We start from the raw sequence: 26,510 nt of genomic DNA, 5'->3' as shown, positions 1-26,510 counted from the left end.
CCCATTTCAGGACAAGTGTTAGAGACTGGCTGGACACAAATTATCCGAACAAATGGATAGGACGAGGCGGGCCGTTGCCATGGCCAGCAAGAAGTCCCGACCTAACCCCCATGGATTTTCATGTCTGGGGGCGCATGAAAAGTCTTGTCTACAGCGAGCCAAATCCAGTTTCGTCTGTGGAAGAATTAAGGGAAAGGATTGTGGATGCAGCAAATAAAATGAGGACAACATTGACCACTCGAGTAGTGAAGACTGGTCTCCGTAGAAGGATGCGACAATGTATTAGAAACAGAGGCGGCCATGTTGAACATGAACTGTAGAGTAAGAAAAAGTTGTGTGAAAACCTGATTTAATAAATGACATTTCATGCTTACCTATTGTTTTATTTTACTATTTAGGGCTAAGTATTAATTTTCTTCTCCACTGTCGCCTATGAAACTAAGTTTTTTTCAGTACATTTAAATAAAACCCTAGATTGTTATACCTCGTTAGATAGCTGATGAAACGTAGATATTTTAAAACACATCTGCCTAACAATTGCCATAATATTTTTCTTAGATATCCCTTAGAGAAAAATAAACTTTATAATATATTTTTTAATTTCTTAACTTTCACTTGTCTACTACGGCCTTTTCAATTAACTTATGCACTATTTTAATGATTGACGTCGTAAAGCATCTTATTAGAGATGTAAAAATGCAATAATAATAATAATAAGACACACAAAATAAACAAAATTAAATTTAGTAGCCTAAAAATCGGCAATTTTCAATAAAAAAATTAAAAGTCGAATATCTCGAAAAGGGTTAAGTTTAGGGTAGGGTGTTTCATAGTGAAATAAGTCAGAAATGATGGGTACTTCATGCCCTTAACGGATCTAGCACGACTTTTCCTGTAATCCTGTATATACATAATATAAATTACGCGTCACGTTGTTTGTCCGCGATGGACTCCTAAACTACTTAACCGATTTTAATCAAATTTGCACACAGTGTGCAGTTTGATCCAACTTGAAAGATAGGCTATATTTTATTATGAAATAATAAATTTATAATTATTATATTCAAAATAAAAAATAAGGTGGTACGAATTTCGCCAGGTCGGTTTGTTATTTTTATTTCAATATTTTTCTTTTATTTTTCTTATTAGACAATCCAACAGCGTTATGATACAATAGTATGTTATAATATAATGTATAAATATGGCCAAAAAAAAATGTGGTGTCATGGGACACCAGGTAGGAACGAAGTTCCTTCGGATAGTATAGAAGCAACACAATTTTAAAAAAATGTTGAATTTTATATACATATATTTTCTAGTTCTTGATTTTTTTTTAATTTTGTTGATTGGTTTTTAATTAAGTACATAAAAGTATTTAGGAAATTTAGTATTTTAGAAAATAACAAATACCGTAAAATAAAATAAATCAAATAAAATAATAATAATAATTCAAACTATTAAGTGAAATAAAAAACATGTGTCTTTATTCATTTTTGTCGACAGTATAAAATTATAAATAATTTTAAAAAAAGTTTACTAGTAATATTTTAGTTTTACAAACGTCATATTTATACAGTCGTGTGACTGATATTACGTCACTGCCGTTATATATTTTTCTTACGGTTTTAGTATCACATTTTTGTCAGTTCAGTCGCCCACCCAAATGTCAAACCTGCCGTGAAGAACTTCGTTCCAATCAGGATCACACTGATATAAAAAAATTAATCATTATAAAATGCATAACTAGACAGTATAATTAAAAAAGTTACAAAAAATAAAAAAAAGTAAACGGCTATGTTCCGTCTTATTCACTGCAGTTAGAGGTGAGTGCATGACATGAAGATGTGAATGTGTGTTCGTGTAGGTGTGTGTATGTAAGACGAAGATGTATTAGTGTGGGTTTGTGCATAAGTCTCTTATACCAATAAAAGTACTTAATGTTTGTTAAAATATAATACTTCATAGTTTGTGCACATTGTGAGTCTCACGAGTCACGTTGTCGTATTAAAAAGTATAAATTAAATGACAAAAAATTTCTAGGATTATGTCTAAGGCTCGTTATGTCTTAAAGTCATAACCAACTGTTTGACACATTTGTCAAACGTAATCAAAATAAAGGAAAAAGTGTACGCCATAAAAAATAAATAAAGAGAAAAAACCCTAACCAGTAATTAAAATGTAGTTACAAAGTAGTATGAATCGCGACTTCGTCTATGATGATGATAGACCCACAGCGTGGTCGCGAGTTGGTACAATTCTGAATAAGTGGTTGTGGGGAGCTCTGTGTTGTGGTGTACCAGGTATCCCGTGCTTCTTTTGTAGCTGCTGCGAAAAGTTCGAAGACAGGACGGAGAGGGACAGGCCGAGAGTTAATCGTAAGTGGTCATTTTTTTCTAGAAACAGACCTATATTAAACTACATATTGTTTTTGTGGGGTTGCTAATCGTTAGTTTTAAGTAGATATTAAGTTTTAATTCAGTACTTTTTGTACTCACAAATCAGTTCTAAGTGTATTTGTCACCCTCACGTGAGAATATAGAAGCCATGAAAGATTGGTTGGTTCATAACGTTGACACTCAGATTTTATACGAGTAGTGAGGGTTGCTATGTAAAATTTTGGCTCATGTTGTTTAAATTAGTTTTATTTTGTTACATTAAATATATGGCCTTATATTTCAAATTACAGAAAAAAACGGAAGTGAGGCAAATAAAATTGAACAGGATTTAAATATGCTTATTAAATATTTTAATTTCTTTTAGAAGGGACAGTAACAGCAGACCGTGTGTCAAGACAACACCGTCCTCATGCACCTCGGGGAAGAAAATCTACTCCCGAGATGCTGTCAGCAGTTCGCTGTGCTCTCTCACAGTTGCAGGGTGAACCTGCTCCTCCTTTAACAACTGCTTCTAAACCAGCGCCTCACACACCGGAACCCGGTTAACTTTTATGTGAATTCGTATATGAATAATATTTTTGTGAAGTGTTTTTTTTAAGAACTTTGCTTAAACTTGTAAAGGACTTAGCCAACCGAGTAAAATAAAATATATGTAACTATCGCCCTATGTTGTTTTGTAATTTTATTGTTGTTGTGTCCCAAGCCGTGATCTGAATTCGACACAAACTTTTCGTAAAACAACTACTCGTATTATAGAGGATACAATTTAAAAAAAAGTTGAGATACCTACTGCTTTTAAGTAATATTTAAAAAGAAAGCTTGAGCAAAATTTTCTTTCTTCTAGGCTCAAAGACAAGGCTATGTGATAATGTGACTGTTAATAATACTTATGATTGCATCAGTGACGTAGCGAGTTAAATTCATATTGTAACATGTCAAGCAATTTTTTGCTTTGCGGACCATTTGGGGCCCCTTTGTGAGTAGCGCCCAGGACTAAATATCCCTCCTTCGCTACGCCACTGGATTGCATATAAATGATATAAATACTTATGTTATTTATCGTTCATTTTAATCAGAAAATGTATGAATAAATATGAATTATATTGATTGCGGGTTTGACGAATGATTTTGGAGATAAAAAAAAAAAAAACTATTAGTCAACATATCCTTTCCGTTTATTTTATTGAGTTAAAGAAGTAGTCTTCGCTGTAGCAAAACAAAAGTTTTTAGTTTTAGCTTTTTGTTGATGTTGTTTGTGTACGTATTTTTGTACCTATAGAAGTTTTTGTACCATTCATTGTACAAAGTTCATGACTATCTTTAATGAGGTACAATTAGTTGTACTTGTTATTATACTTTTTGTTTTAGCCAATTAAAATATTTTTAACAGTATATTTATTATTGTCATTTTAATTAGTATTTATTAATCCTCAGAACAAAAAATCAACTTATTTTGCTCAAAAAATCTACTTCGGTTATGTTACGGCTTAAAAAATTGAAGCATTAAGATTCCATTTTTTTTGTCTAATCCATTGTTACAATATGATGGTTATAAAAATTAAATTATAATGTAAGGCAAGCTGTATAATGTGCTATAAATATTGTAAAAAACTTAATGTTCGAAATATAAGCTTGTCTAATTTTGTATGTTTAGATTATCGATTAATGCTAAAATCCAAATATTGTCATTTAGAACCATGATTAGGCACGATATTTACTCGGCAGGGCGACAAGCTTTTTATTCCAATCATAACAAAACCATTAAAAAAAAACTTTTCAGATGGTGACTTTATCGATAAAACAGCGATCTCTTTCGGGCAACTGTAGAAATTAAAAATAGGTACTAGTTTTTCATTGGAACAACGCGAGCGTATCCTACGTTTATTTTCTGGTTTCTTTTGATTTTATTCATAATAAATAGGGATCCGTAATACGATCTTAAGGCTTTTACATGGGATGTCTCTTTAATTTAAGACATTAGAGGAACGCAATGCACCTCCTGTTAGAATATGATAGCAAAGTTTTTTCGTGTTATAATGTCTAAAATTATTCCACAGGTGTTTCAACTTTTTGTAAAAGATTTATTTAGTGATAAGTGATAACTGATTGTCTATTCGCTTCATTAACATATAAATAAGTTTTAACTTTAATAATTATTCTATAGTCATAACATACCTATATTAAAATATTTTTAACTACTGAATATTTCGAGTATTAAAGCAATTAGTCATATGTTTTAATCGATTTGGTTATTTGAAAAAAAAAACTTTTGATTAAAATAATAATGACCTCTAAGCACGTTGGTGACCTTTTGGTACTTTCTGTAGTGATCATTTGTCATTGAAGGCTTTTTATCATCTGTTTTGAGTGTGCCAGTGTAATGTGCGCGTTCGTACCAGCTCTGCAGCTAGCCTTTATAATTCTTGAAGTTTTAAATATATCCTGTAACGAAGTGTGTGTAGTTTATAATAAAGTTGTGTGTGTGTCTACGTAGGTAAGTACTTATTTTTTTATTTAAATATTTAATTAAAAAAAGAAATGTTAAGTGGAATAACCTTGTGTAGGTTACAATAATCTGTTGTTTTTACAATTGCTTCTATCATTTTTCAAATAAAAATTAAATCGTATGTTTGTTTGTCCTTTCATATTTTATTAATATTTTAGTAAATTATTTATGGTATAAAAATAATAGTTTTATACCTTTTGAAGTTGTAATAAATAATGTTTGTTTCGAGGTTAGGACTACGTCAATTGTACGTGCATTGTTTACCACGTGAGATAATTCGTGAGTACCTTATTACTCGTAGTCTAAATTTAGACTCAATGACAATACGGCACGTTTTTATGAATTTTTCTACTTTACTAACACAACATTTTATTTTTTATTTTTAATCTAAGCTTAAATATTAATAGGTATTGAATTAAAGAGTAGAACTTAGGATTATGTTAGTATTATTCAGGTAAACTCGTAAAAACACGTACATTAACCGGTTGAGCGGTCACAGGATTGGCTGTTGCGACTGTAATCTCGGACTAGATCCACGCTTATTACAAATACCTATTTAATTTTGTATAGGTACTTTTCGTGGTTTGGGCGTTTGTCCTTGCGCATTGTGTTTATATTCGGACCTGACACAGGAGAAAACCTCACTGGAAGCCATTGAGTGTGAATTGTTTTTTATTTATTAGTACATTGCAACATGTCTTGTACAATTTTAATAAACTTCTATATTTTTATTTCATTTTTCTACCTAAGGTTGCTTCGAAAAAAGATAAGGTACCCTCACTACCTTGGGATTTTTATTAAATTATTTTTAATTAAAGCCAGTACTGCGGTCACCAGCCCGCCTGCCCAGCGTGGTGACTATGGGCAAAACACATGAGTTCACGTTATTTTTGGCGTGGACTTGTGGAGGCCTATGTCCAGCAGTGGACTGTATAGGCTGTAATGATGATGATGATTTTTAATTTTTGTTCCATTATTTGTAACTAAATTTTAGGCGATATAGAGTATTTGAGTACTGTACTTAGTTAAGTATAACTTAAGTTAGCAACAAATGACCAAAAGTGTCAACATATATCACATCTTGTTTTGACTTGATTGTATTATAATAACAACTTGTGGAACTGCTCACCGTACCTCGGAGAGCGCTTTAATCTGTAGGTCTCGGTTGTTATCACAGACACAACCATGATAGCGATCGTTACTCATAAGTAGAACAGCGTAGTGGATTAGACTCGATCCACATTACAGTGCCGATCGCAGGTTCGATCCTCGCTCACGACAGACATTTGTATTGGCCATATAGATATTTGTTGTGGTCTGAGCGTTTGTGCTAGTGTATTGGTGTGTTTCCTGACCCTCGGTAGGAGAAAATCTGACTGGGGGCCGTTGAGTGTAAAGCGTTTGAGTTGAAGTGTGAAATAAAGAAACAAATCCATATATTACGTTGCGGGAATCACATCATCAACCTCAGAATTAGAAAGCAGCGCACTGCGGCAACGGACTAATCTAGTGTTTGTACAATTTGATTTATTGACACACAGACAACACGCCGCAATGTTATTGAACTTTCAAAGCAAGTAGATCAAGGTGTTCAACTAGTACATTTTCTCAACACATGTACCCATAATTGATATCAATAACTTCTTGCAATGAGCTAATGTTTTATATAATGAAGATACTCACCTTGCCATTGGGTACGATTAATTAAAAATCTTACTAAACTAGTATTTTTTATTTTATTTTAAACGATGTATTATTTATTAAAATTTTAATTAGATTTAAAAAAAGATTAATGCATATTTAAATGTTTAAGTTCTGGAGCTACATGAATGAATAAACGAAGCTGTCTTCTAGATCTGCGCTGAAATTGGTGTTACACAGGGATCGGACCTAGATCATTTTCTTTTTCTAATACGTAAAAAATTATCTCCCATTTTATGATAAAAATATTTGTTTTTATTTTAAATTACATTCTGATTATACGTTCGTTACTCTTACATACCTACTATATGACACGATATTAATATATGTTAGCACCTGTGCTGTCGTAGGCAATCAGCAAAAGATTTATAAACAACAGATGCACCGATCACGCCACCTAGCACATCGTTCGATACTGGACTACCCTCACTCATCCTATTACTCGAGTCATACTATAATATAAAAGTCTTAAACGAATTTTATCTAAATAAACATATTATGTCCTTTACATTGGTGTGTAGGACTTCTTCTATACCTACTCTATATTTTTTTTGATTTGAACGTATGGACTCTGTCTTCAAATATATTATTATAATTACCTTCGATATCATTATATTAAATATTAGTTAGTTTTATCAATTTCACAACAATATAGGTACCATTAAATGTTTAATTTAACCGATTACGCTTCTGTGATTCCTAGTATTACTTCGCTGCCTTGCTATAATCTTTATCAACATAATCGTGTTTGCTAGCAAACGAAAAGAAATTGACTTTAATTACTTTGACAAGTAAGTAGACGAAAAAAATTAACGGTCGAATTGAGCAACCTTCTTCTTTTTTGTAGTCTGCTAAAAATGTGATTTGACGCGCGCAGATCGCAGATAAACACGGTTGATCTATAAAATATTAACTATTCTATATATCAATCTTCTTTGTGTAATTACTTTATCCTACTTAGCTGGCACTATTGATAGCATAATTATGTAATTTCAAATTAAGGACTGAAAGATAGGCAATAAACAAACGATTGACACAAAACAAAATTTGGAACGGTGCATTGATGCCTGAAACCACAAACAATTTTACTACAACCGAAAATGTCATTACCAAAACGTGATTGTCAAAAGTAATTGATCGTCTTTTGATCGTTTTCTAATTGTTACAGTAATATTGAAGAATGTTTTATGTCTCGTATTAATATGAATCATTATGTTGTAGCGAAACACGTGCACGTACATCTGCAGAGTGAATACAATAACATTGCAATTGCATAACTAAATAAAAACTTATACAATGCATTTCCCTGTAGTACTCTTGTGAATTAATATGCAGCATTTGTAAGGAATTTGAATGAATATGACCTGTAAGGAAAACTCTTAAAAAATATTATTTCTACTCAAAATAAGTTATAAAAGTAAGGAAGACGTTAAGGAAAAACAATTAATGTATATTTGAGTGTAGGTATGAGTGTTGGTACGCAATTAGATAAGATCAATAAATCTATAATCTATAATATATATAAAAGCGAAAGGTTTAATGTATATTTGAGTGTAGGTATGAGTGTTGGTACGCAATTAGATAAGATCAATAAATCTATAATCTATAATATATATAAAAGCGAAAGGTCACTCATCACGAAATCTCCAAAACTATACCACCTAAAAACTTGAAATTTGGCAATTAGGTTCCTTATAAGACGTAAGCATCCACTAAGAAAGGATTTTACGAAATTCGACCCCTAAGGGGGTTAAACGGGGGTTGGAAGTTTGTATGAAAGTCCTATGTTTTTGAAGTAAGAGACTTGAAATTTAAAATATATGGTCTATATATAGTGAGAAGGTACTCAAATAATGCATCTTTAGAAATCAACTCCCTTTTAGGGTTAAAACGGGGAATGGTAAGTTGACTCACTCATTGCGAAATCTCCGAAGCTATAACAGCACAAACTTGAAATTTGGCAAGTAGGTTCCTTATAGGGCGTAAACATCTGTTGAGAACGGATTTTACGAAACTCGACCCCTAAAGGGATAAAACAGGGGTTGGAAGTTTGAATGAAAGTCCTATGTTTTTGAAGTAAGATACTTGAAATTTAAAATGTTTGCTCTATAGATGGTGAAAAGGAGTCCAAATAATGCATCGTAATCAATATATATAAAAGAGAAAGGTCACTGACTCACTCATCACGAGAACTCAAAAACCGCTGGATGGTTCATCCATCTTGGATGGACAAAGATGAAATTTAGCAGGGAGGTAGATTATAGTTAGTAAACGTCCGCTAAGAACACATTTTTTTATTGTTCGCTTAACTTAAACACGCCAAAACGCCAACATGCCAAAACTCCAACACGCCAGCACGCCAACACTCCAACACGCCAATACGCCAACAGTCCAACACGCCAACATGCCAACACGCCAATACGCCAATGCGCCAACACGCCACCACGTCAATGCGCCAACACGCCAACAGGCCAATGTGCCAATACGCCAACACGCTAACACGTCGACACTCCAACACACCAACACTCCAACACGCCAATACGCCAACACGCCAACACGCCAATACGCCAATGCGCCAACACGCCAATTTGCCAATACGCCAATACGCCAACACTCCAACATGCCAATACACCAACACTCCAACACGCCAATACGCCAATACGCTAACACCCCAACACCCCAACATGCCAAAACCCCAACACCCCAACACGCCAACACGTCAACACGCCAACACGCCAACACGCCAACACGCCAACACGCCAATACGCCAATGCGCCAACACGCCAACACGCCAATGTGCCAATACGCCAACACGCCAACAGTCCAACACGCCAACATGCCAACACGCCAACACGCCAATACGCCAATGCGCCAACATGCCAACACGCCATTGTGCCAATACGCCAACACGCCAACACGACAACACGCCTACACGCCAATACGCCAATACGCCAACACGCCAACACGTCAAAACGCCAAACGCCGATTTTACGGATTTTACGGGATAAAACGGGGGTTGGAAGTTTGTATGAAAGTCCTATGTTTTTGAAGTAAGAGACTTGAAATTTAAAATGTGTGCTCTATAGATGGTGAGAAGGTGTCCAAATAATGTATCTTTAGAAACCGACTTCCTTTTGGGGTTAAAACGGGGGATGGTAGGTTGACTCACTCATCACGAAATCTCCGAAACTATAACAGCTACAAACTTGAAATTTAACAAGGAGGGTCCTTATTATAGGGCGTAGACATCTGCTAAGAACTGATTTATGAAACTCGACCCCTAAAGGAATAAAATGGGGGTTGGAAATTTGTATGAAAGTTCTATGTTTTTGAAGTAAGAGACTTGAAATTTAAAACGTATGTTCTATAAATGGTGAGGAGCTGTCCAAATAATGCATCGTAATTTATGTATATATAAAAGAGAAAGGTCACTGACTCACTCATCACGAGAACTCAAAAACCGCTGGATAGTCCGTCCATCCTGGATGGAGAAAGATGAAATTTGGTAGGGAGGTAGAATATAGTTAGTAAATGTCCGCTAAGAACGGATTTTTCGATATTCCACCGCTAAGGGGGTTTAATTGGGGTTGATGTTTATATGAAACATATACAGCAGGGTCGGTTAAAGGAAAATAACCGCGTTTGCAACCCTATGTGTTCAAGAAATATTTATATTAATCACTTATAGTATACTTATAAGTAGTACAATTTTTTTTTTTTACAATATCTAACCTTTACATTACTAGAATACTTTTTTATTTACCCCTGTCATCACGGAGTCACGGAGGCGCGTGCGTTACGCTATTCCGTGGAATATATTTACTTAGAACTATATTAAAAACTTAATTGCATACAGTATATTTTAAACATATTTACACTATAATTGTGTTTGCTCGCAAACGAAAAAAAACCGACTTCAATTACATCGGCAAGTAATACAACGTAGATCGACGAAAAAATAGTCAAGGAACTACGCGTTATCAAAGATTATTCAAAAAGTAGTTATCAGATCTCGATAAAATTTGTATGTAACCACGTGATAAACATCAGCTTTCGATTAAATTAAAAATTATCAAAATCGGTACACCCAGTAAAAAGTTATTGCGGATTTTCGAGAGTTTCCCTCGATTTGTCTAGGATCCCATCATCAGATCCTGGTTTCCTTATCATGGTACCAAACTAAGGATATCCCCTTTCCAACAAAAAAAGAATTATCAAAATCGGTACATCCAGTAGAAAGTTATGTGGTATAATACAACGTAGGTCGACGAAAAAAGCGTCAAGTAAAAACGCATTATTAGATATAACTCGAAAAGTAGTTGTTAGATCTCAAATAAATTTAAATGGGACCAATTGGCACACAAAACCTTTCGATTAAAACAAAATTTGTCGAAATCGGTCTACCCGGTCAAAAGTTCTGATGTAACATACATAAAAAAAAAAAAAAAAAATACAGTCGAATTGAGAACCTCCTCCTTTTTTGGAAGTCGGTTAACAATACTATATTATTTCTACATTATTTCATACTACAATTCTGAGGAATTCAACGAACCATTATGTACGACGCGACGCGCGCTTCACGCGGACGTAGTCGCGGGCAACAGTTAGTGTATTATAAAACAAAGTCTCCAAAAGTGTATGTGATCGATTCCCTCAAAATCTACTGAACAAATTTTCATGCGGTTTCACCAATGGGGAAAGAGCCTTAAGAGGAAGGTTTACGGAATGGCTATGCCGATTTTGACGAGAGTTTCACTGGAAGTTTACCGAGAAAACGTTGTGATACACTGATTTCAACGCGGGCGAAGCCGCGGGCACAGCTAGTTTATTTATAAAATTCTTTTTCGTTTTCTGTTCTTAAATTGAATTCGTTCACCTTCAGAACAATCTCAAAACTATTTTTATTATGTATTTATAGTATTGGGTATATTTAAAATATTTATTTTACGTAGGTAAATGTTGTTTTTAAATCTATACTATATTCTTTCTATGATACTTCGAAGCTGGAAAAAAATGAAACCAATCGAAACGTAAGACTTTTATTACAATCGGGTAGTCTAGTTTTTTAACTGACTTCCAAAAAAGGAGGAGGTTCTCAATTCGACTGTATTTTTTTTATGTATGTTACTTCAGAACTTTCGACTGGGTGGACCGATTTCGACAAAATATTTTTTTATTCGAAAGGTGGTGTGTGTCATTTGGTCCCACTTAAACCACTTATTTGAGATCTAACAACAAATTTTCGAGTTGTACCTAATAATGCGTTTTTACTTGACTATTTTTTCGTTGACCTAGTCGTATTATACCGCATAACTTTTTACTGGGTGTACCGATTTTGATGATTTTCAATTTAATCGAAAGCTGATGTTTATTTTGCGGTCACATTTAAATTTTAATTTTTTGAGCAATCTTTGATAACGCGTATTTACTTGACTATTTTTTCGTCGACCTACATTGTATTACTTGTCGATGTAATTGAAGTCGATTTTTTTTCGTTTGCGAGCAAATACAATTATTAAAACACTAGCCTAAAGAGACAACACAATAAAAAGCTCTACGTTTAAATTGGGTTCATTGGAATCGAATGAAAATCGAGTTTTGCGCTTAGGAACACATTTTGTGATTCGTTTTTATTTATATGTTTTTCAAACGCCGTGAGTATATGATACAGATCTTGTAAGAATACGTGATTATTATTATACTTATAAGTAATAATTAGTTTTGAAATCACTAAGGATAAAAATTGTTTTTTTTTTTTTTTATATTTACATAAAATTGTTACTAGGGGCATTACCTGCCAATATTTTCTGAGATGTGAGGGGTATATATTAAATTTTGTTTTTGTATTTTCAATTCTGCCGGTTACATCCTATTGCTGAGCATTGACCTCTTTATCCATGCAGGAGAAGGGTCGGAGTTTCTCCACCACGCTGCTCCACTGTGGGTTGGCGGAACAGGTGTATTTATGATAACTATCGGGACCGACAGCTTAACTTGCTCTCCAAGGCACGGTGAGGAAGCTCACAAGGACAGACAACCAGAACGGAAAGAAATATTTTTACAAATACAAATATACACCCCGAGAGGGAAGTTCCCGGCAGTCCCACTATTCCCGGCTATCCCCGGTTGTGGTTGGATGAGGATTGCGGAGAATCGGGATGTTTGGCGCCAACACTTGATAAGGCCTATGCCCAGCAAAGCACTGCGATAGGCTGAAATGCTGAGGTAGTGCACAGTAGGCAAATAACCCGCTTGAAATCTGGCACCTGGCAGCCCGACTTGGGAAAAATCTAATTAAACCTAGTAGCTCAACCTTACAGAAGATTACAGCTAAATAATACTGCTTTCAAGCAGGGTTGTGTTCCTGCGGTGAGTAAGGTAGCCAGAGCTTGTGGGGAGGGTCGCGAGTAGGGTTGGCAAAGCGCTTGCGATGCTTCTGGTGTGTCAGGCGTCTATAAGCTATGGTAATCGCCTACCATCAGATGAGTCAAACGCTTGTTTGCTGACCTAGATGTAAAAATTTCTTACAATTTTGAAATTTTAAAATTTAACACAAAAAAAAAATACTTGATGGCAAGTGAGCGGTATGTTTGTTTGCGGACATATTTGTATTAAAAAAAAAAAAAAACCAGCAATACCATACTAAAATACCAAAATTTTATATTCTTTTTTTTAAAACTTATTTTTACTTTAATAGGTATTGCTGTTTTCCTTAAACTTGTTATTTACTTGTTGTTTTACGTAACCCTATCAACATTTTTTGATATTAATATAATGTCATTACCCACGAACCCGTCCTGATGCACTCGTTATTTTGTTTATTCTTTTATATCAACTATGTATTTACATAACCGCCGATAAACTATATTACATAGTGTTGTGGTACGAAAAAGTAATGCGCGTCATTCGCTTAGATTGTTGTCGATATTTATATAAATAATATAATAATCCCGTGTTATTAATACTAATATTATAAAGAGGAAAGATTTAATTGTTTGTTTGTTTGCTTGGATTGAATAGGTTCCGAAAACACTAAACCGAATTGAAAAATTGTTGGGAAGCTACACTACCCGTAGGTGATATAGGCTACATTATATTTTCAAAAAAATTAGGGATCCTTACTAATTCAACAATGTAATCCTAGGTGTTAAAAAAATACCTAAAATGTTCTTTACATCGCGTGCGCTACGAAAACCAATGTTTCATAATTATGTGTTTCAGGCGTATAGATTCAATTACCGTTAATTATAATAAAACACAAAATATGGTTAGATTTATTATTATGTAAACTAGATTTCATTATACTGAAATTTGAAAATTTAATATTTAATTAATAATTTCATTATATTTTTTCCGGAGATAATAATTTTCACAATGATTTTTTGTATTATATATTATTAAAGTACCTTTCATCATTACAGCCTATACAGTCCACTGCTGGACATAGGCCTCCACAAGTTTACGCCAAAAATAACGTGAACTCATGTGTTTTGCCCATAGTCACCACGCTGGGCAGGCGGGTTGGTGACCGCAGTACTGGCTTTGTCGCACCGAAGACGCTGCTGCCCGTCTTCGGCCTGTGCATTTCAAAGCCAGCAGTTGGATGGTTATCCCGCCATCGGTCGGCATCTTAAGTTCCAAGGTGGTTGTGGAACCTTGTTATCCCTTAGTCGCCTCTTACGACACCCACGGGAAGAGAGGGGGTGGCTAAATTCTTTAGTGCCGTAGCCACACAGCACATTAAAGTACCTTTACAAACTTCAAAATATTAATAAAAAAGTTGTTTATTTATTTCAAGTTCAACAACTTTCATCGAATTTATCGAAATAAAAATTCATTATTCCCATTAAATAAAAAAATTAAATCGTTGTCATTTCTCGACACAACACATCACTATTTCGCAGTTTTTGCCACTTACTTATTCGATCTGTTAAACCGGTCTAGAGACCATAATGACATGACCTCTTTTTCTTGCTGTTAGTATATTAAACTCGCTTTGTATTTCTCGAGTTGTGGAACAAAATAGACCATATTATAGTGGTCAGTTACACACGATATATTGTGTTCAGTGCTATTTGTTGTCATTCGAGATCCGACGTCGTTGAGGTGAGTCTTATACTCTGATAAAGATTATTCTGGAACATCTTTAAGATTATTTATTATTTTTTTATCTTATGTTGACATAAGTGTTTTATTCATATTATTCTGTAATACAAGGAGTTTTTATATTTCATTTGAATTTGTTTATTTCGTGTTTAGATGCTTTGATTCAAGAAAAGTAAAAACGTAAATATGTATAAGTTTATTGAGATATTGTAGTCATTTTTGATTGTGGATTACACAATATTTGTTCATTTTAATGAGCTACGCACACTCGTATATGCTAACTACTTCGACCAAATCGTTTGTTATTTAGTTAACATAACATTAACATTTGATTTTTAGTAGTTTTTTCACGTATGGCGTATGTATTATGTAAATTGTTAAATCTTCAAACCAACGAAACGAAATATAAATTTTTGTATCTCAAATAGTAGACACTTGTTAATTCTAATATAATCAAGTTGTTGAAAGCTTATCAATTCGATTGTAAATCTCAATATTTTTATACACATGTTTTTGTGTACACAATTTACCGGTAAGTTATTGATCATTCATTCATTCAAATAATTCCGTTATTATAATTTATTTGTGGCAAAACTGTTTATTGATTGAGGTTATGGGCTATAAATGATCATTATATGACTCAAACGAGCGTAACAGTATTCATAAATGTCAAATTATTCACAAATAAGGCAATTTAAGGGCTTCATTCACCGATTGCTGATATCGATTATCTTTCACATAAGTTACTGACAGACTTTATCAGACAAAGGAAAAAGTAATAAAAAACAACTTTTGGGAATAGGAATATTTGACAAATCGACACCAACAATTTATACTACGCCAATTCGACTTTTCGATAAGTTTGTTTTTTTAATGCGAACTTGATAAAATGTGTTTTTATATGTAATAAAAAAATTGTGAAATTGCAATGAATGAATTAACTATTAAACATACCAAATTTCAAATAAGTTTCTTAATTAATATAAAAGGTATCACGTTTTTCCCTTTTATAAGCCTCTATTGTAAAGTTCACTTTTAAGAGTTAGCTTAGTATAAATTGCTGGTGTCGAAATAGAGTTTGATAGTGGAAGTAAATAGTATAAGCTTTTATCTGTTTGATACATTTGTACGTCAGATAACTTTGCCAACGACTAGCAAATCAGGCGCCAAGGGCCGTTCTCACCAGTTGTGGATAAAGATTATCCTGCAAATAAGTTACAAATAGAATTTGACAGCGGGAGGTAGAATTGGCCATTAATACCTGTTTCTTTCTATTTACTAAATTAATTAACAACAACTTTAAGGTTAATATTAGCGAATACAAATATCTCTTAAATTTTATAGAATTCGATAACAAAAAAGAATAATTAATCAAAAGCTTTTAATTGTTGGATACCGTCATCCGTCAAATAACGTTATCCACAACTTGTAAAACAGGTCCTAAGACATTCAATTCGTATATTCAAATTTAGACATGTAAATAAATTGACATGTCAATTGGAATGTGTTTTATTGCGCAATTTAGTTCATATTAAATACCTATTTAATGCAAAACTATTTATTATTAAACTAGTAAATGAAATTCGACCATAATTAATTTAAATTATAAGTTAGAATATTATTAAGGTTCTGATGTCAAATACTATACTTCTATAATAATAAACAATAGAGTATATATATGCATTTGTGTGTCAAATACACGGTAGTGTGTGTAATGTTTTTTTATTGATTTAATGTATATATTATGCATAATTTTAAAAATGTATTATCATTCTGCACTCGTCTATATAAGTGTGCGAAATTTCATACTCCTCCATCCGTGCAATTTTAGTAAAAAGGGGTTTTTGTTTCACGTATTAATATATAGATGTGTTACCACATTAATGTCAAACACAAGTGACACGTACCGACTTTGCGTAGTTGTAAACAATTAAGGTAGGAAATGAGATGTTTACTTATAACATTTAAGGTGGTTTTTTTTTGTTCTTAGAAAGAAGAAAGACCACGCAATTTTGTGTAGTCTTATTTTTGTAAAAACATTTAAAATATAGTATAAATTGCTATAATTTTTCGATTTATCATGAAAAAAAAACTTATTTCGGAGCGTTTTTTCCTTAAAAAAACTTTTAGTCAAATAGATAGTGTTTTTTAAACGATGACCTTTCAAACAGGTCATGTGATTATTATTAATATGTAAAAAGTATTAACATCTTAGACCAGAGTATCGATCTGAAGGTCTAAGCTTTCCACTTGTCAAAGCCCCGTATAAAACACGTTTGAAAAATTAGAGCAATAACAACATTCATAGACATATATATAAGGCTTTATTTATTAAATAAACTTCTTATAATAATTATGCATTAATGGTTGTACTTATTAAAATGGATTTTTCGTTTGATCATTATCTTCAGCGAAGTATTGTGCATGAGCCTACAAAGGTTTCTGAGTGTGTACGACCAAAATAAAAACAAAAAAAAATAAAAAAAGCGTAGCAACGCGCGTAGGGTACAGCTAGTAGCTTATAAAAATGTATATTATTACGTTTAAATTAAGTGTGATAAATGTCATGAACTCATCACCTTAGCACATAAAATATATTGTAGAGATAAGAACTATTATATACTAGCTATGCCCCGAGATTTCACCCGCAAAAGTTACAAAATAGAATATTTTATAGGTTAGAATCCAGAGTTACAAAACAAATTGATGTGCTCAGGATTTAGGTTGTTAGGATTGTTTTGCAAATTGAGCTTTTATGAATCTTTATTGAATAAGTTCGTCTGGATGTAACTATTGTGATATTGTCAAGCCGTATTACTACAAATTACTTAATAGTAGGGTACTCAGACATCCATTAATAAAAGTTATGACCCTCAATTTTTCACGGTCAAATCTCTCTTCTTTACAAATAATACAGTTCAAAGATAATAATAATTAAGATATCATTAATTATTATCATAAGATAGAATAATTAAGATATCATTCATAAAACAAAATAAAACCTGTGAAATGAATTTAAAGTTTTTTTTTAAATAAATAGATAAAGCGTATTATTTGGTGCAGGATTATTGTTGTTGATTATTGTAGTTGACAGTGTAGTAGTGCGGACTTAGTGACACTGTATTTCATTCATGATATTACTAATTTTGTATTAAAACACAGTTTATATATTGATTTCAAAAGAGAAACTGTGGAGTGTCTTGCCGATTCTTCTCTGTAGAATCTACATTCCGAATCGGTGGTAGCTTGACTTTTACAAAAATAATAATACATGAAAGTAGCTTAAGAATAAGTCTGAGGACGAGTAATTGAGATATATACTGGACATCGAAAAATTTTGCTATCTAATATCTCTTAGAATAATCAACTTTAGTGTTACGGCTCCGAAAAAATGCGTGGAGGCATTTTTCGTGATTTCTCAAAAGGTAATTTTTAAGGCCTAACCGACTATTTAATCTAAAGCTGAAATTGCAGTGAAACGACCGTAGAATTCCTTAAGCTTCACTTTAAATTTTTTAATTTCTAGTCAAAGATCCGAAGTAGACGTGATCATCACTCGTCTGCTTAATAAATAAAAATTAAATAATTATCTTCTTTAGTATTTTAAAGATAAATCGCAAAAAAAGTTGCCTAGAAAATTTCTGACCAGACTTTTAACAGGCAAGCTTATGTCATCGTATTCACAATGAAACAGCGCTCATTTTGATGTAAGATTTATTTATTAAACATGTGGCTGAATGTAACTAGAACAATATATATATTAATATACCAGTTTATACCTGCCACCCAGTAGTTATGCCAGGAAAATAATAGACAACCAAACGGTTGTGTGTATTTAATTATGAATTTAATTTTGCCCGACCAGAATTTTTCGCGCCACTTTCGCGATTGTTTTTCTAATGTAATAAAATAAACATAAAATAATTTTTAATTTTAAGTTATCTCTAGTTCGGATCTCCTACAACAATGTCCACAAAAGAAGTATAGTGATGTTATATTAATATACAAATAAATATTTTTTATTCATATTCAAGATGAGTACCCACGTTACTACTACGACCCGATTACACTATGACGTATGTTTTGATTATTTTCTCACGTAGAGATATTTTACGATAAGTACATTGAAGTATCTTAATACTAGACAGGTGGCGTATTTCCTTGTTTTTTTCGATACCTAGTTAAAAGTGAATGACATATTTTTGTTATAATTTAAAATTAAAATTGACGTTCTTTATTCATTAATTAATATCGTCGTTCATTGTAATTTTTAATAAATATTTCTTAAAAAAAATAACAAAAATTATACAAAAATAAATAAAAAAATTATACAAAGTAGATTGTCATAGATAGTGGTGTTATAACTTGGTTGTGTCAATTACCATTTCATCATTAATTTCGTTAATGGTTGGCACAGTAAGCACAGAACACGAAGGAAGGAAAGAAACACAGAGGAATCGACAATGTCATGTACAGTGGAAAATGCAAGAAAAAGATTAAACTGTCTGAAACAAAAGATGAGTAAAGTTACGACACGATTCCACGTTTTGATTATCATCTCACGTAGAGATATTTTAAAGTGATGATAAGCACATTGAATTACCTTAACACTACACAAGTGGCGTATTTCCTTTTTTTATTCTCTTCGATGTCTAGTGTATTTGAAATTTACATTCGTTGATTGCGTACAATGATGCGAAAAAGTACACAGGAATCGACAATGTCATGTACTATGGAGTACACAAGAAATAGACTAAATTATCTGACAAATTGGTAATTTATGTTTTAACTCCAAATATCCTGTAAATTGGCCAATTTATATTTCCTAACAGACTTGTTTATTAGAATTCAGTACATAGTTAAGGTAATAAGGAAGTGAATAGTCATCTTCAATTAGAACATCTTTTTGGGACGTTAAATTAAAATTGAACGTATCGTTTTATTATTACTAAACGCTATTTAAAAATAGGGGTTGATCGTAGAGGGTTGAAAATTTAGAGTTGTATGTATTTTTTAATGTTGTATCATAAAAAAATAAAAAATAAATAATTTATCTAAAAATGAAAAAAAATGATTTAGGGGTAGACTACCCTTAACATTTAGGGGGATGAAAAATAGATGTTGTTCGATTCTCAGACCTACCCAATATGCTCACAAAATTTCATGAGAATCGGTCAAGCCGTTTCCGAGGAGTCACCGCGACACGATAATTTGATATATTAGTTATTACTTACTTTGTACTCGTAATAGACAAAATTTTTAACATTTATTATATATTTCAACCGCTTTATTTCATCGAAACCTTTTTCTTTGAATACATGCCTTTTGTATCAGCTAAGAAAAGTGACATAAACATTACTGCCTTTTGTTGCATTCATGTATGCTGTATATGTACACGAGATATTGAGAAAGATTGTTTAATTTGATTTAATTTGATTTTATTCGGAACAAAATCAAATGGGATAAATGGTTACGAAGTGTTCTTATAGCTAAAATATTGTCTTAAGTAATTACACAACCAGTAGGTGCAGTAATCTTACAAAGACGGTAGCATTATTTACTCCAAATTGAGGGTGAATTATAATTTAAGAGAAGAACCAAAAAAGAAAAAATTATTATCTTCGGTAAAGGTATTGCTTAGGGTAATAAATTGAGCTTTTTCTCAATCTGTAATTTATTCGAATTATGAAAATGAGCTGATATGTTGATTCTTGTTGTTAACAATTACTGCATTGTTATTAAATTTTCCACTTCATTATTGTACAGAATAATGAGATCATTTTCTTTATTCTTGCGCTTATTTTTATGTTTTGTCTGTAGATGATCGGTCTGTGACGTGTAAGAATGGTGTAATATCTATTACACAGGTAGTCCGGTAATTAATGGATAACCCCCGCAGGTGCTTGTGGGCAACCGAACTCACCGAACAGAACCGACTCAGAAAAAAATAAAAAATAAATCTATCTGCACCGATCTAGAATTTTTTAATTTTTTTTACATAAGTACGAAATTTGATACCTTTGTTCAAACTTTTGGGCACTACTGCTAGAAATTCAATAATAATGGATTGATTTTCTCTGGAAATAATCTTGGGTAATCGGCTTTGCTATCGCGCATTGCAAAATATTTCTAGCCACAACTGTTTCTTTTTTTCAAATACTTAAAATGAAAAATAGTGTATTCGAATTTTTTGTGATAAAGTTTGAGCACCTGTTCAGCAAAAAAAAAAGTATTAATACTAATTAGTACCCCTATTGAGGAAAATTGCGCGGACGGCGGAGTATGAAATTTCGCACACTCATAGTTTATATATAGAGAAGGGGTGTAGAATACTAATATGTTTTTAAAATTATGCGTAAAATATACATTAAATCAATAAAAATAAAATACACACACTTCCATGTATTTGACACACGCACGCATAAATATTCTTGTATCTATTGTTAATGTGAAATTGAAATTTTTTAAAAAGTTATTCTTTTTTAAACTTTTTTTTTGGTTTTTATTTATTTATATTTTTAATTATGGTCGAATTTCGACCACTGGGCGACCACTAGTTATTTTTTAAAAGACTAAGGAATGATTTGTAGTATTTGAATACTTTTTGGTTTTTTTGTCAAAATGCTTTTCACTTTATATTTAACATTGTATATAAAATATTTATTAATATACGGAAAGGCTATTTTAATTTAAATGGGAGGTAACTTCTTTTTTTATATAGTCTACAATAAAACACGTTTTTGAAGTGTGAAGTGAACTTCTTCAGAATCGTTGATTTAAAACTCGGTGAAACGAAAATGCTTCAGAATAAAGAAATAAATAAATGTGTACGAGAGAATGAGATAGACATATACATACATTACACAGTATTTTATATTCTCGGTGAAAAAATCTATCGGAGGCTACTTTTCAGAAGTTTCACTTATACGGTGTGTGAATTGCACACACGTACTTAAGTTTTTTTTTTTAAATTGATTACATGTTTAATATTACCTTTTCATTTAATTACATAATTTGTTGCAGCCGTTCAAAAGCTATGTGCGTAAATATATTTCAGGGATTCATTTTATATACATTGATTATTGAATGTAATAATAATTTGTCTTTTATATTTACAGAAATATTTAAACATGATGTATCAACTGGTAATACTCGCTACAGCGGCCATCTTTGTGGGAGTCCACTCCCACGGCCACGATCACGCACACGATGTAAGTTCCGACATTAATCTTTCTTTATTATTTAGAATCATTTTATATTATATTTATTCCTTTGTCATAGCCATTCAAGCATATTTTTGTTTGACGTTTAGCTTGTTAAGTTTGCGGTGTCTCAAAATAAGAAATATGTATAATTTGTTTGGCTACATAATTTGTGGGACAATAATTATTCACGCACATAACAATAGTATACAGATAAAATATATATTAAATTTGACATATTGTTATTTATTATACACGCATATTATATCATAATTATATTGATTATTTACATGGTTTAGGATATTTTTTCACATTAAAAAAAATACAGTACACTTTAAAGATTTGAGAAAACATGATAAACATAAAAACAAGTATAGGCAACACTCGGGCGATATACAAAAATAAAGAACAAAACAAATCTCAACTTAAAATTATTTTGATATGACAAATACAAAGTGCTATATTAAGTATCGTGCGATAGCAATTACGCTAACCCTATTGTCCATGTCCAATGTACAGAATATAAATTGTAATAAAAACTCAATAGAATGAATCAAATGAAATACAACATATGTAACCATTACTTTCAGCACGCAAAACAAGCGGCAGGCCCTCTCCGTGCCATAGTCCGCCTGGCTAGCCCTGACGGCCGTGACATCCACGGCAACGTGACCTTCGAACAGCTGGAAGACAAAGTCCGTATAACCGGCCAGATCTACGGCATGCCAGCTGGAGAATACGGTTTCCACGTCCATGCCACTGGTGACATCACCAACGGCTGTGTATCTGCAGGAGCTCACTTCAACCCTGACAACGTAAGGATATACAATATAAGAAGGAGAACTTAAAATCAAAAAATGTTGAATTTAATGTTTTTTTTTATGAGAAAATAAAACATGTTAGAGAGCACTGTTCTGTCATGCAATAACAGAGCAGGACACAGTTTCTATGTAAACTTAAAACATTAAATAATAGAAAAACTTACGTGGCTACTACTATACTACGCACTAAACGGATTACGGACAGTAGAGGTCTCAAGTATTAAAATTTTCAATCATGCTTAGAACATTTTTATTGGGATATAAAATAGGAAAAAAATAATTATAAATTCATATGGTAATGATCTGGTTTTTTAAAGCTAAAGAATTATGAAATCAGTGCAGTTATTTCGAAATTGGACATCTCAGCTAAAAAAGAAAAACAACAATCCTCCTTCCTTATTATATATACAAAATTATTACTTAGTGTTCGTATAACCAGTATTAGCATAGTCCGTGTCGGCATAGTCAGTATTAGTGTAGTCAGTGTCAATATAGTCGGTATTCGTGTAGTCAGTGTCAATATAGTCAGTATTAGTGTAGTCAGTGTCAATATAGTCAGTATTCGTGTAGTCAGTGTGAGTATATTTAGTGTCGGCATTAGTTTTCATTATACCTGACTAGCTCGTTGTCGCAGCGACTAGCGCGTTAGCGCAGGGACTAGCCCGTTGGCGTAGTTTGTAGTGGCCTTGCTTTCTGTTCCGCGGGTTGCGGGTTCGATTCCCGCGTTTGGGTGTAATATGTGTTTTTATATATGTATTATTTTTATGTATATTTATAAAAAAAATATAGCTATAACAACCGGCTGTCACCTACAACACAAGCATTAAGTTGCTTATCTTAGGAACAGACGACCGTGTGTGTATGTAATAGGATATCATCACTTTCATCATCACAATCATAATCCACTTTGTGATCTTTATCTCCATCTATATATCAATACCAACAGAAAGACCATGGACATCCCAATGACGAGAACCGCCACGTCGGTGACCTCGGCAATGTGCAGTTCGACAGCGAACAACTCAGCCACATCGATTTCACCGATAAAGTGATCGCTCTCTACGGACCCCACAACATAATCGGCAGGGCCCTCGTCCTCCACGCGATGGCTGACGACTTCGGAAAGACCGACCACCCCGACTCCAAGAAGACCGGAAACGCTGGAGGTCGCGTCGCGTGCGGTGTTATCGGAATATTGTAATTGTTATTAAAATCTCTCTTTTATTTTGTAAGATGATTAAAATCAATTTTGTTAATAAATGATATACGATTTAATTCTATGTCATTCTTTGCGTTTTATCTTTTTTTTTGTCTTTTTTAATGTTATCTTTAAATGTTTTTTTTTTATTTATTTAAAATAATTCTATATTTACAATGCAGGTAAATTTTTTAATTAAGTATATATAAGTATCAATGTAAGGAGGTTTTATGTAATTATATTTGTTAATCACCTAAAAGTTACAAGCATATCAAAAAAAAAATAATAATAATATGAGTATTATTACTCAACTAAGCCCCGTGACTTAGTGTTAAAAATATAGGAATGTGTTTTTAAATAATAATAAATACCACGTAATAATTAAAGTACCTATAATTACTAGTATGTCTAAATATGCTCATGATGCACAATCAACAAAATTTGAATGATCGACGGAATCGTTTGTCGAGATGAATTTCGGAAAACAATTAAATATTAGTAGAGATTTTCAAGTAGAGACCTTTAAGACAAAGCTGCCATACTATATGTAGGTCATCAAATAAAAAAAATCTAAAGATTTCCGGCTCTTCTGATTATATTCGATATTTCGAAAAGTAACGTAGGTGTAATAAGATAACATCAAAATCATATTGAGATATCAGGCTACAATATATATTTTCATCTCTTAGTCATAGTCATCGAAAAACAATAAAAATTTATAAGATATGAAAATCAATAGATAGTAAAATTGCGTTCGTATTTAATGATCCCAAACTGTGGTAAAGTGATTTTTATAATATATTTATTTTAATAGGCTGTGTAGCATATTTGAGGAGAGACTAAAAGTATTTGAGCCAAGTCCAGTTCTTAAATTAGAATTACCTTTAGAAAACCCATTTAAAAAATAAAGTAAAGTATATAGTTAATCATGTTACAATACAACATTGTAAGTTTTATTTTATGTAACAAATATATGAATAAGAAACAAAACAATAAATTACTTTTTAAACTTGGACGGTAGAGAGGTCAAAAAACTACTTAAATGAACAAACTTATTAGTTTCATAATGGTAGACGGCACGTCGAAAATTCTGACGGAATTAATTCCGCTAATGGTCTATTTTATAGCGAATATTAAATGACACAACCGAATATAGATGAAATCATTGAGATAGGGAAATTGAGCAAGGAATCAGAAGGAATATCTTGATCAAAATTTACAACAACCCGTCTGGGGAGGAACCCAATCATTACAGAAGATCACAACTAAATAACACTGCTTTTAAGTAGTGTTGTGTTCCTGTGGTGAGTAAGGTGACCAAGAGCTTCTAGGCAGGTGATGCAGGCGTCTAAAGGCCACGGTAACCGTTTACCGTCAGGTGGGTCATAGGCTTGTTTGGCGCCCTTGTCGTATAAAATATATTTTAAAAAATGTACGTCGATACTATGTAATAAATGTGTTTGGTCTTAAGTCTATTATAATAATTATGATGCAATAGTTTATCAGTCCATATTTAAGGGTTTTGACAGTTTTGGTATTCTATTTTTAATATATTGCAATCCCGCCCCTACATTCTAGTTCCAGAACTGATACAATTATTTCAATATACTAATTAAAAGTGTATGTGTGCAATTCACTTATGGCAGAAGTTAAAAATGTGAAAAGTAGTAGGAAAATAGGCCGTTGCGAATTTTTCTATCGACGATGACGGGCTCGTGAAAAAGTTCGTAAGCGCCAAGCGGAACGCGTTCTTTACGCGTTTTGAGGAGAAATGTATTCTGTATAATAAATGTAATTTATTTGTCGTGACGTATTTTTCATTCATCATTCATTTCAAGTTTCGAATCACAAAGATTCTATAGTTTTACTTTAAAAACTAAACTAGCGACTAATAAAACTACGTGTACTGTGCTGTGTGGCTACGGCACTAAAGAATTTAGCCACCCCCTCTCTTCCCGTGGGTGTCGTAAGAGGCGACTAAGGGATAACAAGGTTCCACAACCACCTTGGAACTTAAAAAGCCGACCGATGGCGGGATAACCATCCAACTGCTGGCTTTGAAATACACAGGCCGAAGACGGGCAGCAGCGTCTTCGGTGCGACAAAGCCAGAACTGCGGTCACCAACCCGCCTGCCCAGCGTGGTGACTATGGGCAAAACACATGAGTTCACGTTATTTTTGGCGTAAACTTGTGGAGGCCTATGTCCAGCAGTGGACTGTATAGGCTGTAATGATAATAAAACTACGTTGGAAAGGTTCGGATAATATATTTTTGGCGCGAAGCATACCTACTAAATTTATAGTTCACTCAATATAAGTTGATCCTTTCTAATACTCGTATATATGGAAAAGGTTGCTGGCCAAGCGGTAGGATAAAATGCAAAGGTAGATTCAAATATGATAAAATGTTGATGATTCATGATCTTTATTCGATTCGAGTTACATATATACTCGTATACAGCGAGTTTTGCTGATCGTAAAGCTGTACTCGTTTGTACTATACCTATTAATATTCCCTAGTCAAGGTTCTAAATATTTAGTACGCCTTATTAGGTTTGCTAGGCAAGTTGTAGGTAATC

At 32.8% G+C, this 26,510-nt stretch overlaps 2 protein-coding genes across 2 annotated transcripts in view; one reads left to right on the top strand and one right to left on the bottom strand.

The window, feature by feature from the left end:
* LOC123653730 (tetraspanin-6-like) overlaps positions 1-26,510 on the bottom strand; it is an 89,640-nt gene that overhangs the window by 14,713 nt on the left and 48,417 nt on the right. The window lies entirely within an intron of this gene.
* Positions 2,195-3,063, top strand: LOC123653733. Its single transcript, XM_045589720.1, has 2 exons — positions 2,195-2,375; positions 2,761-3,063. The coding sequence occupies exons 1-2, from the start codon at positions 2,195-2,197 to the stop codon at positions 2,940-2,942; spliced, it is 363 nt and encodes a 120-aa protein (XP_045445676.1). The 3' UTR covers positions 2,943-3,063.

The sequence above is a fragment of the Melitaea cinxia genome, chromosome 5 (genome assembly GCF_905220565.1).
Source record: "Melitaea cinxia chromosome 5, ilMelCinx1.1, whole genome shotgun sequence".
NCBI classification, from domain to species: Eukaryota; Metazoa; Arthropoda; class Insecta; order Lepidoptera; family Nymphalidae; genus Melitaea; species Melitaea cinxia.
This window is presented reverse-complemented; position numbering and strand designations above follow the sequence as displayed.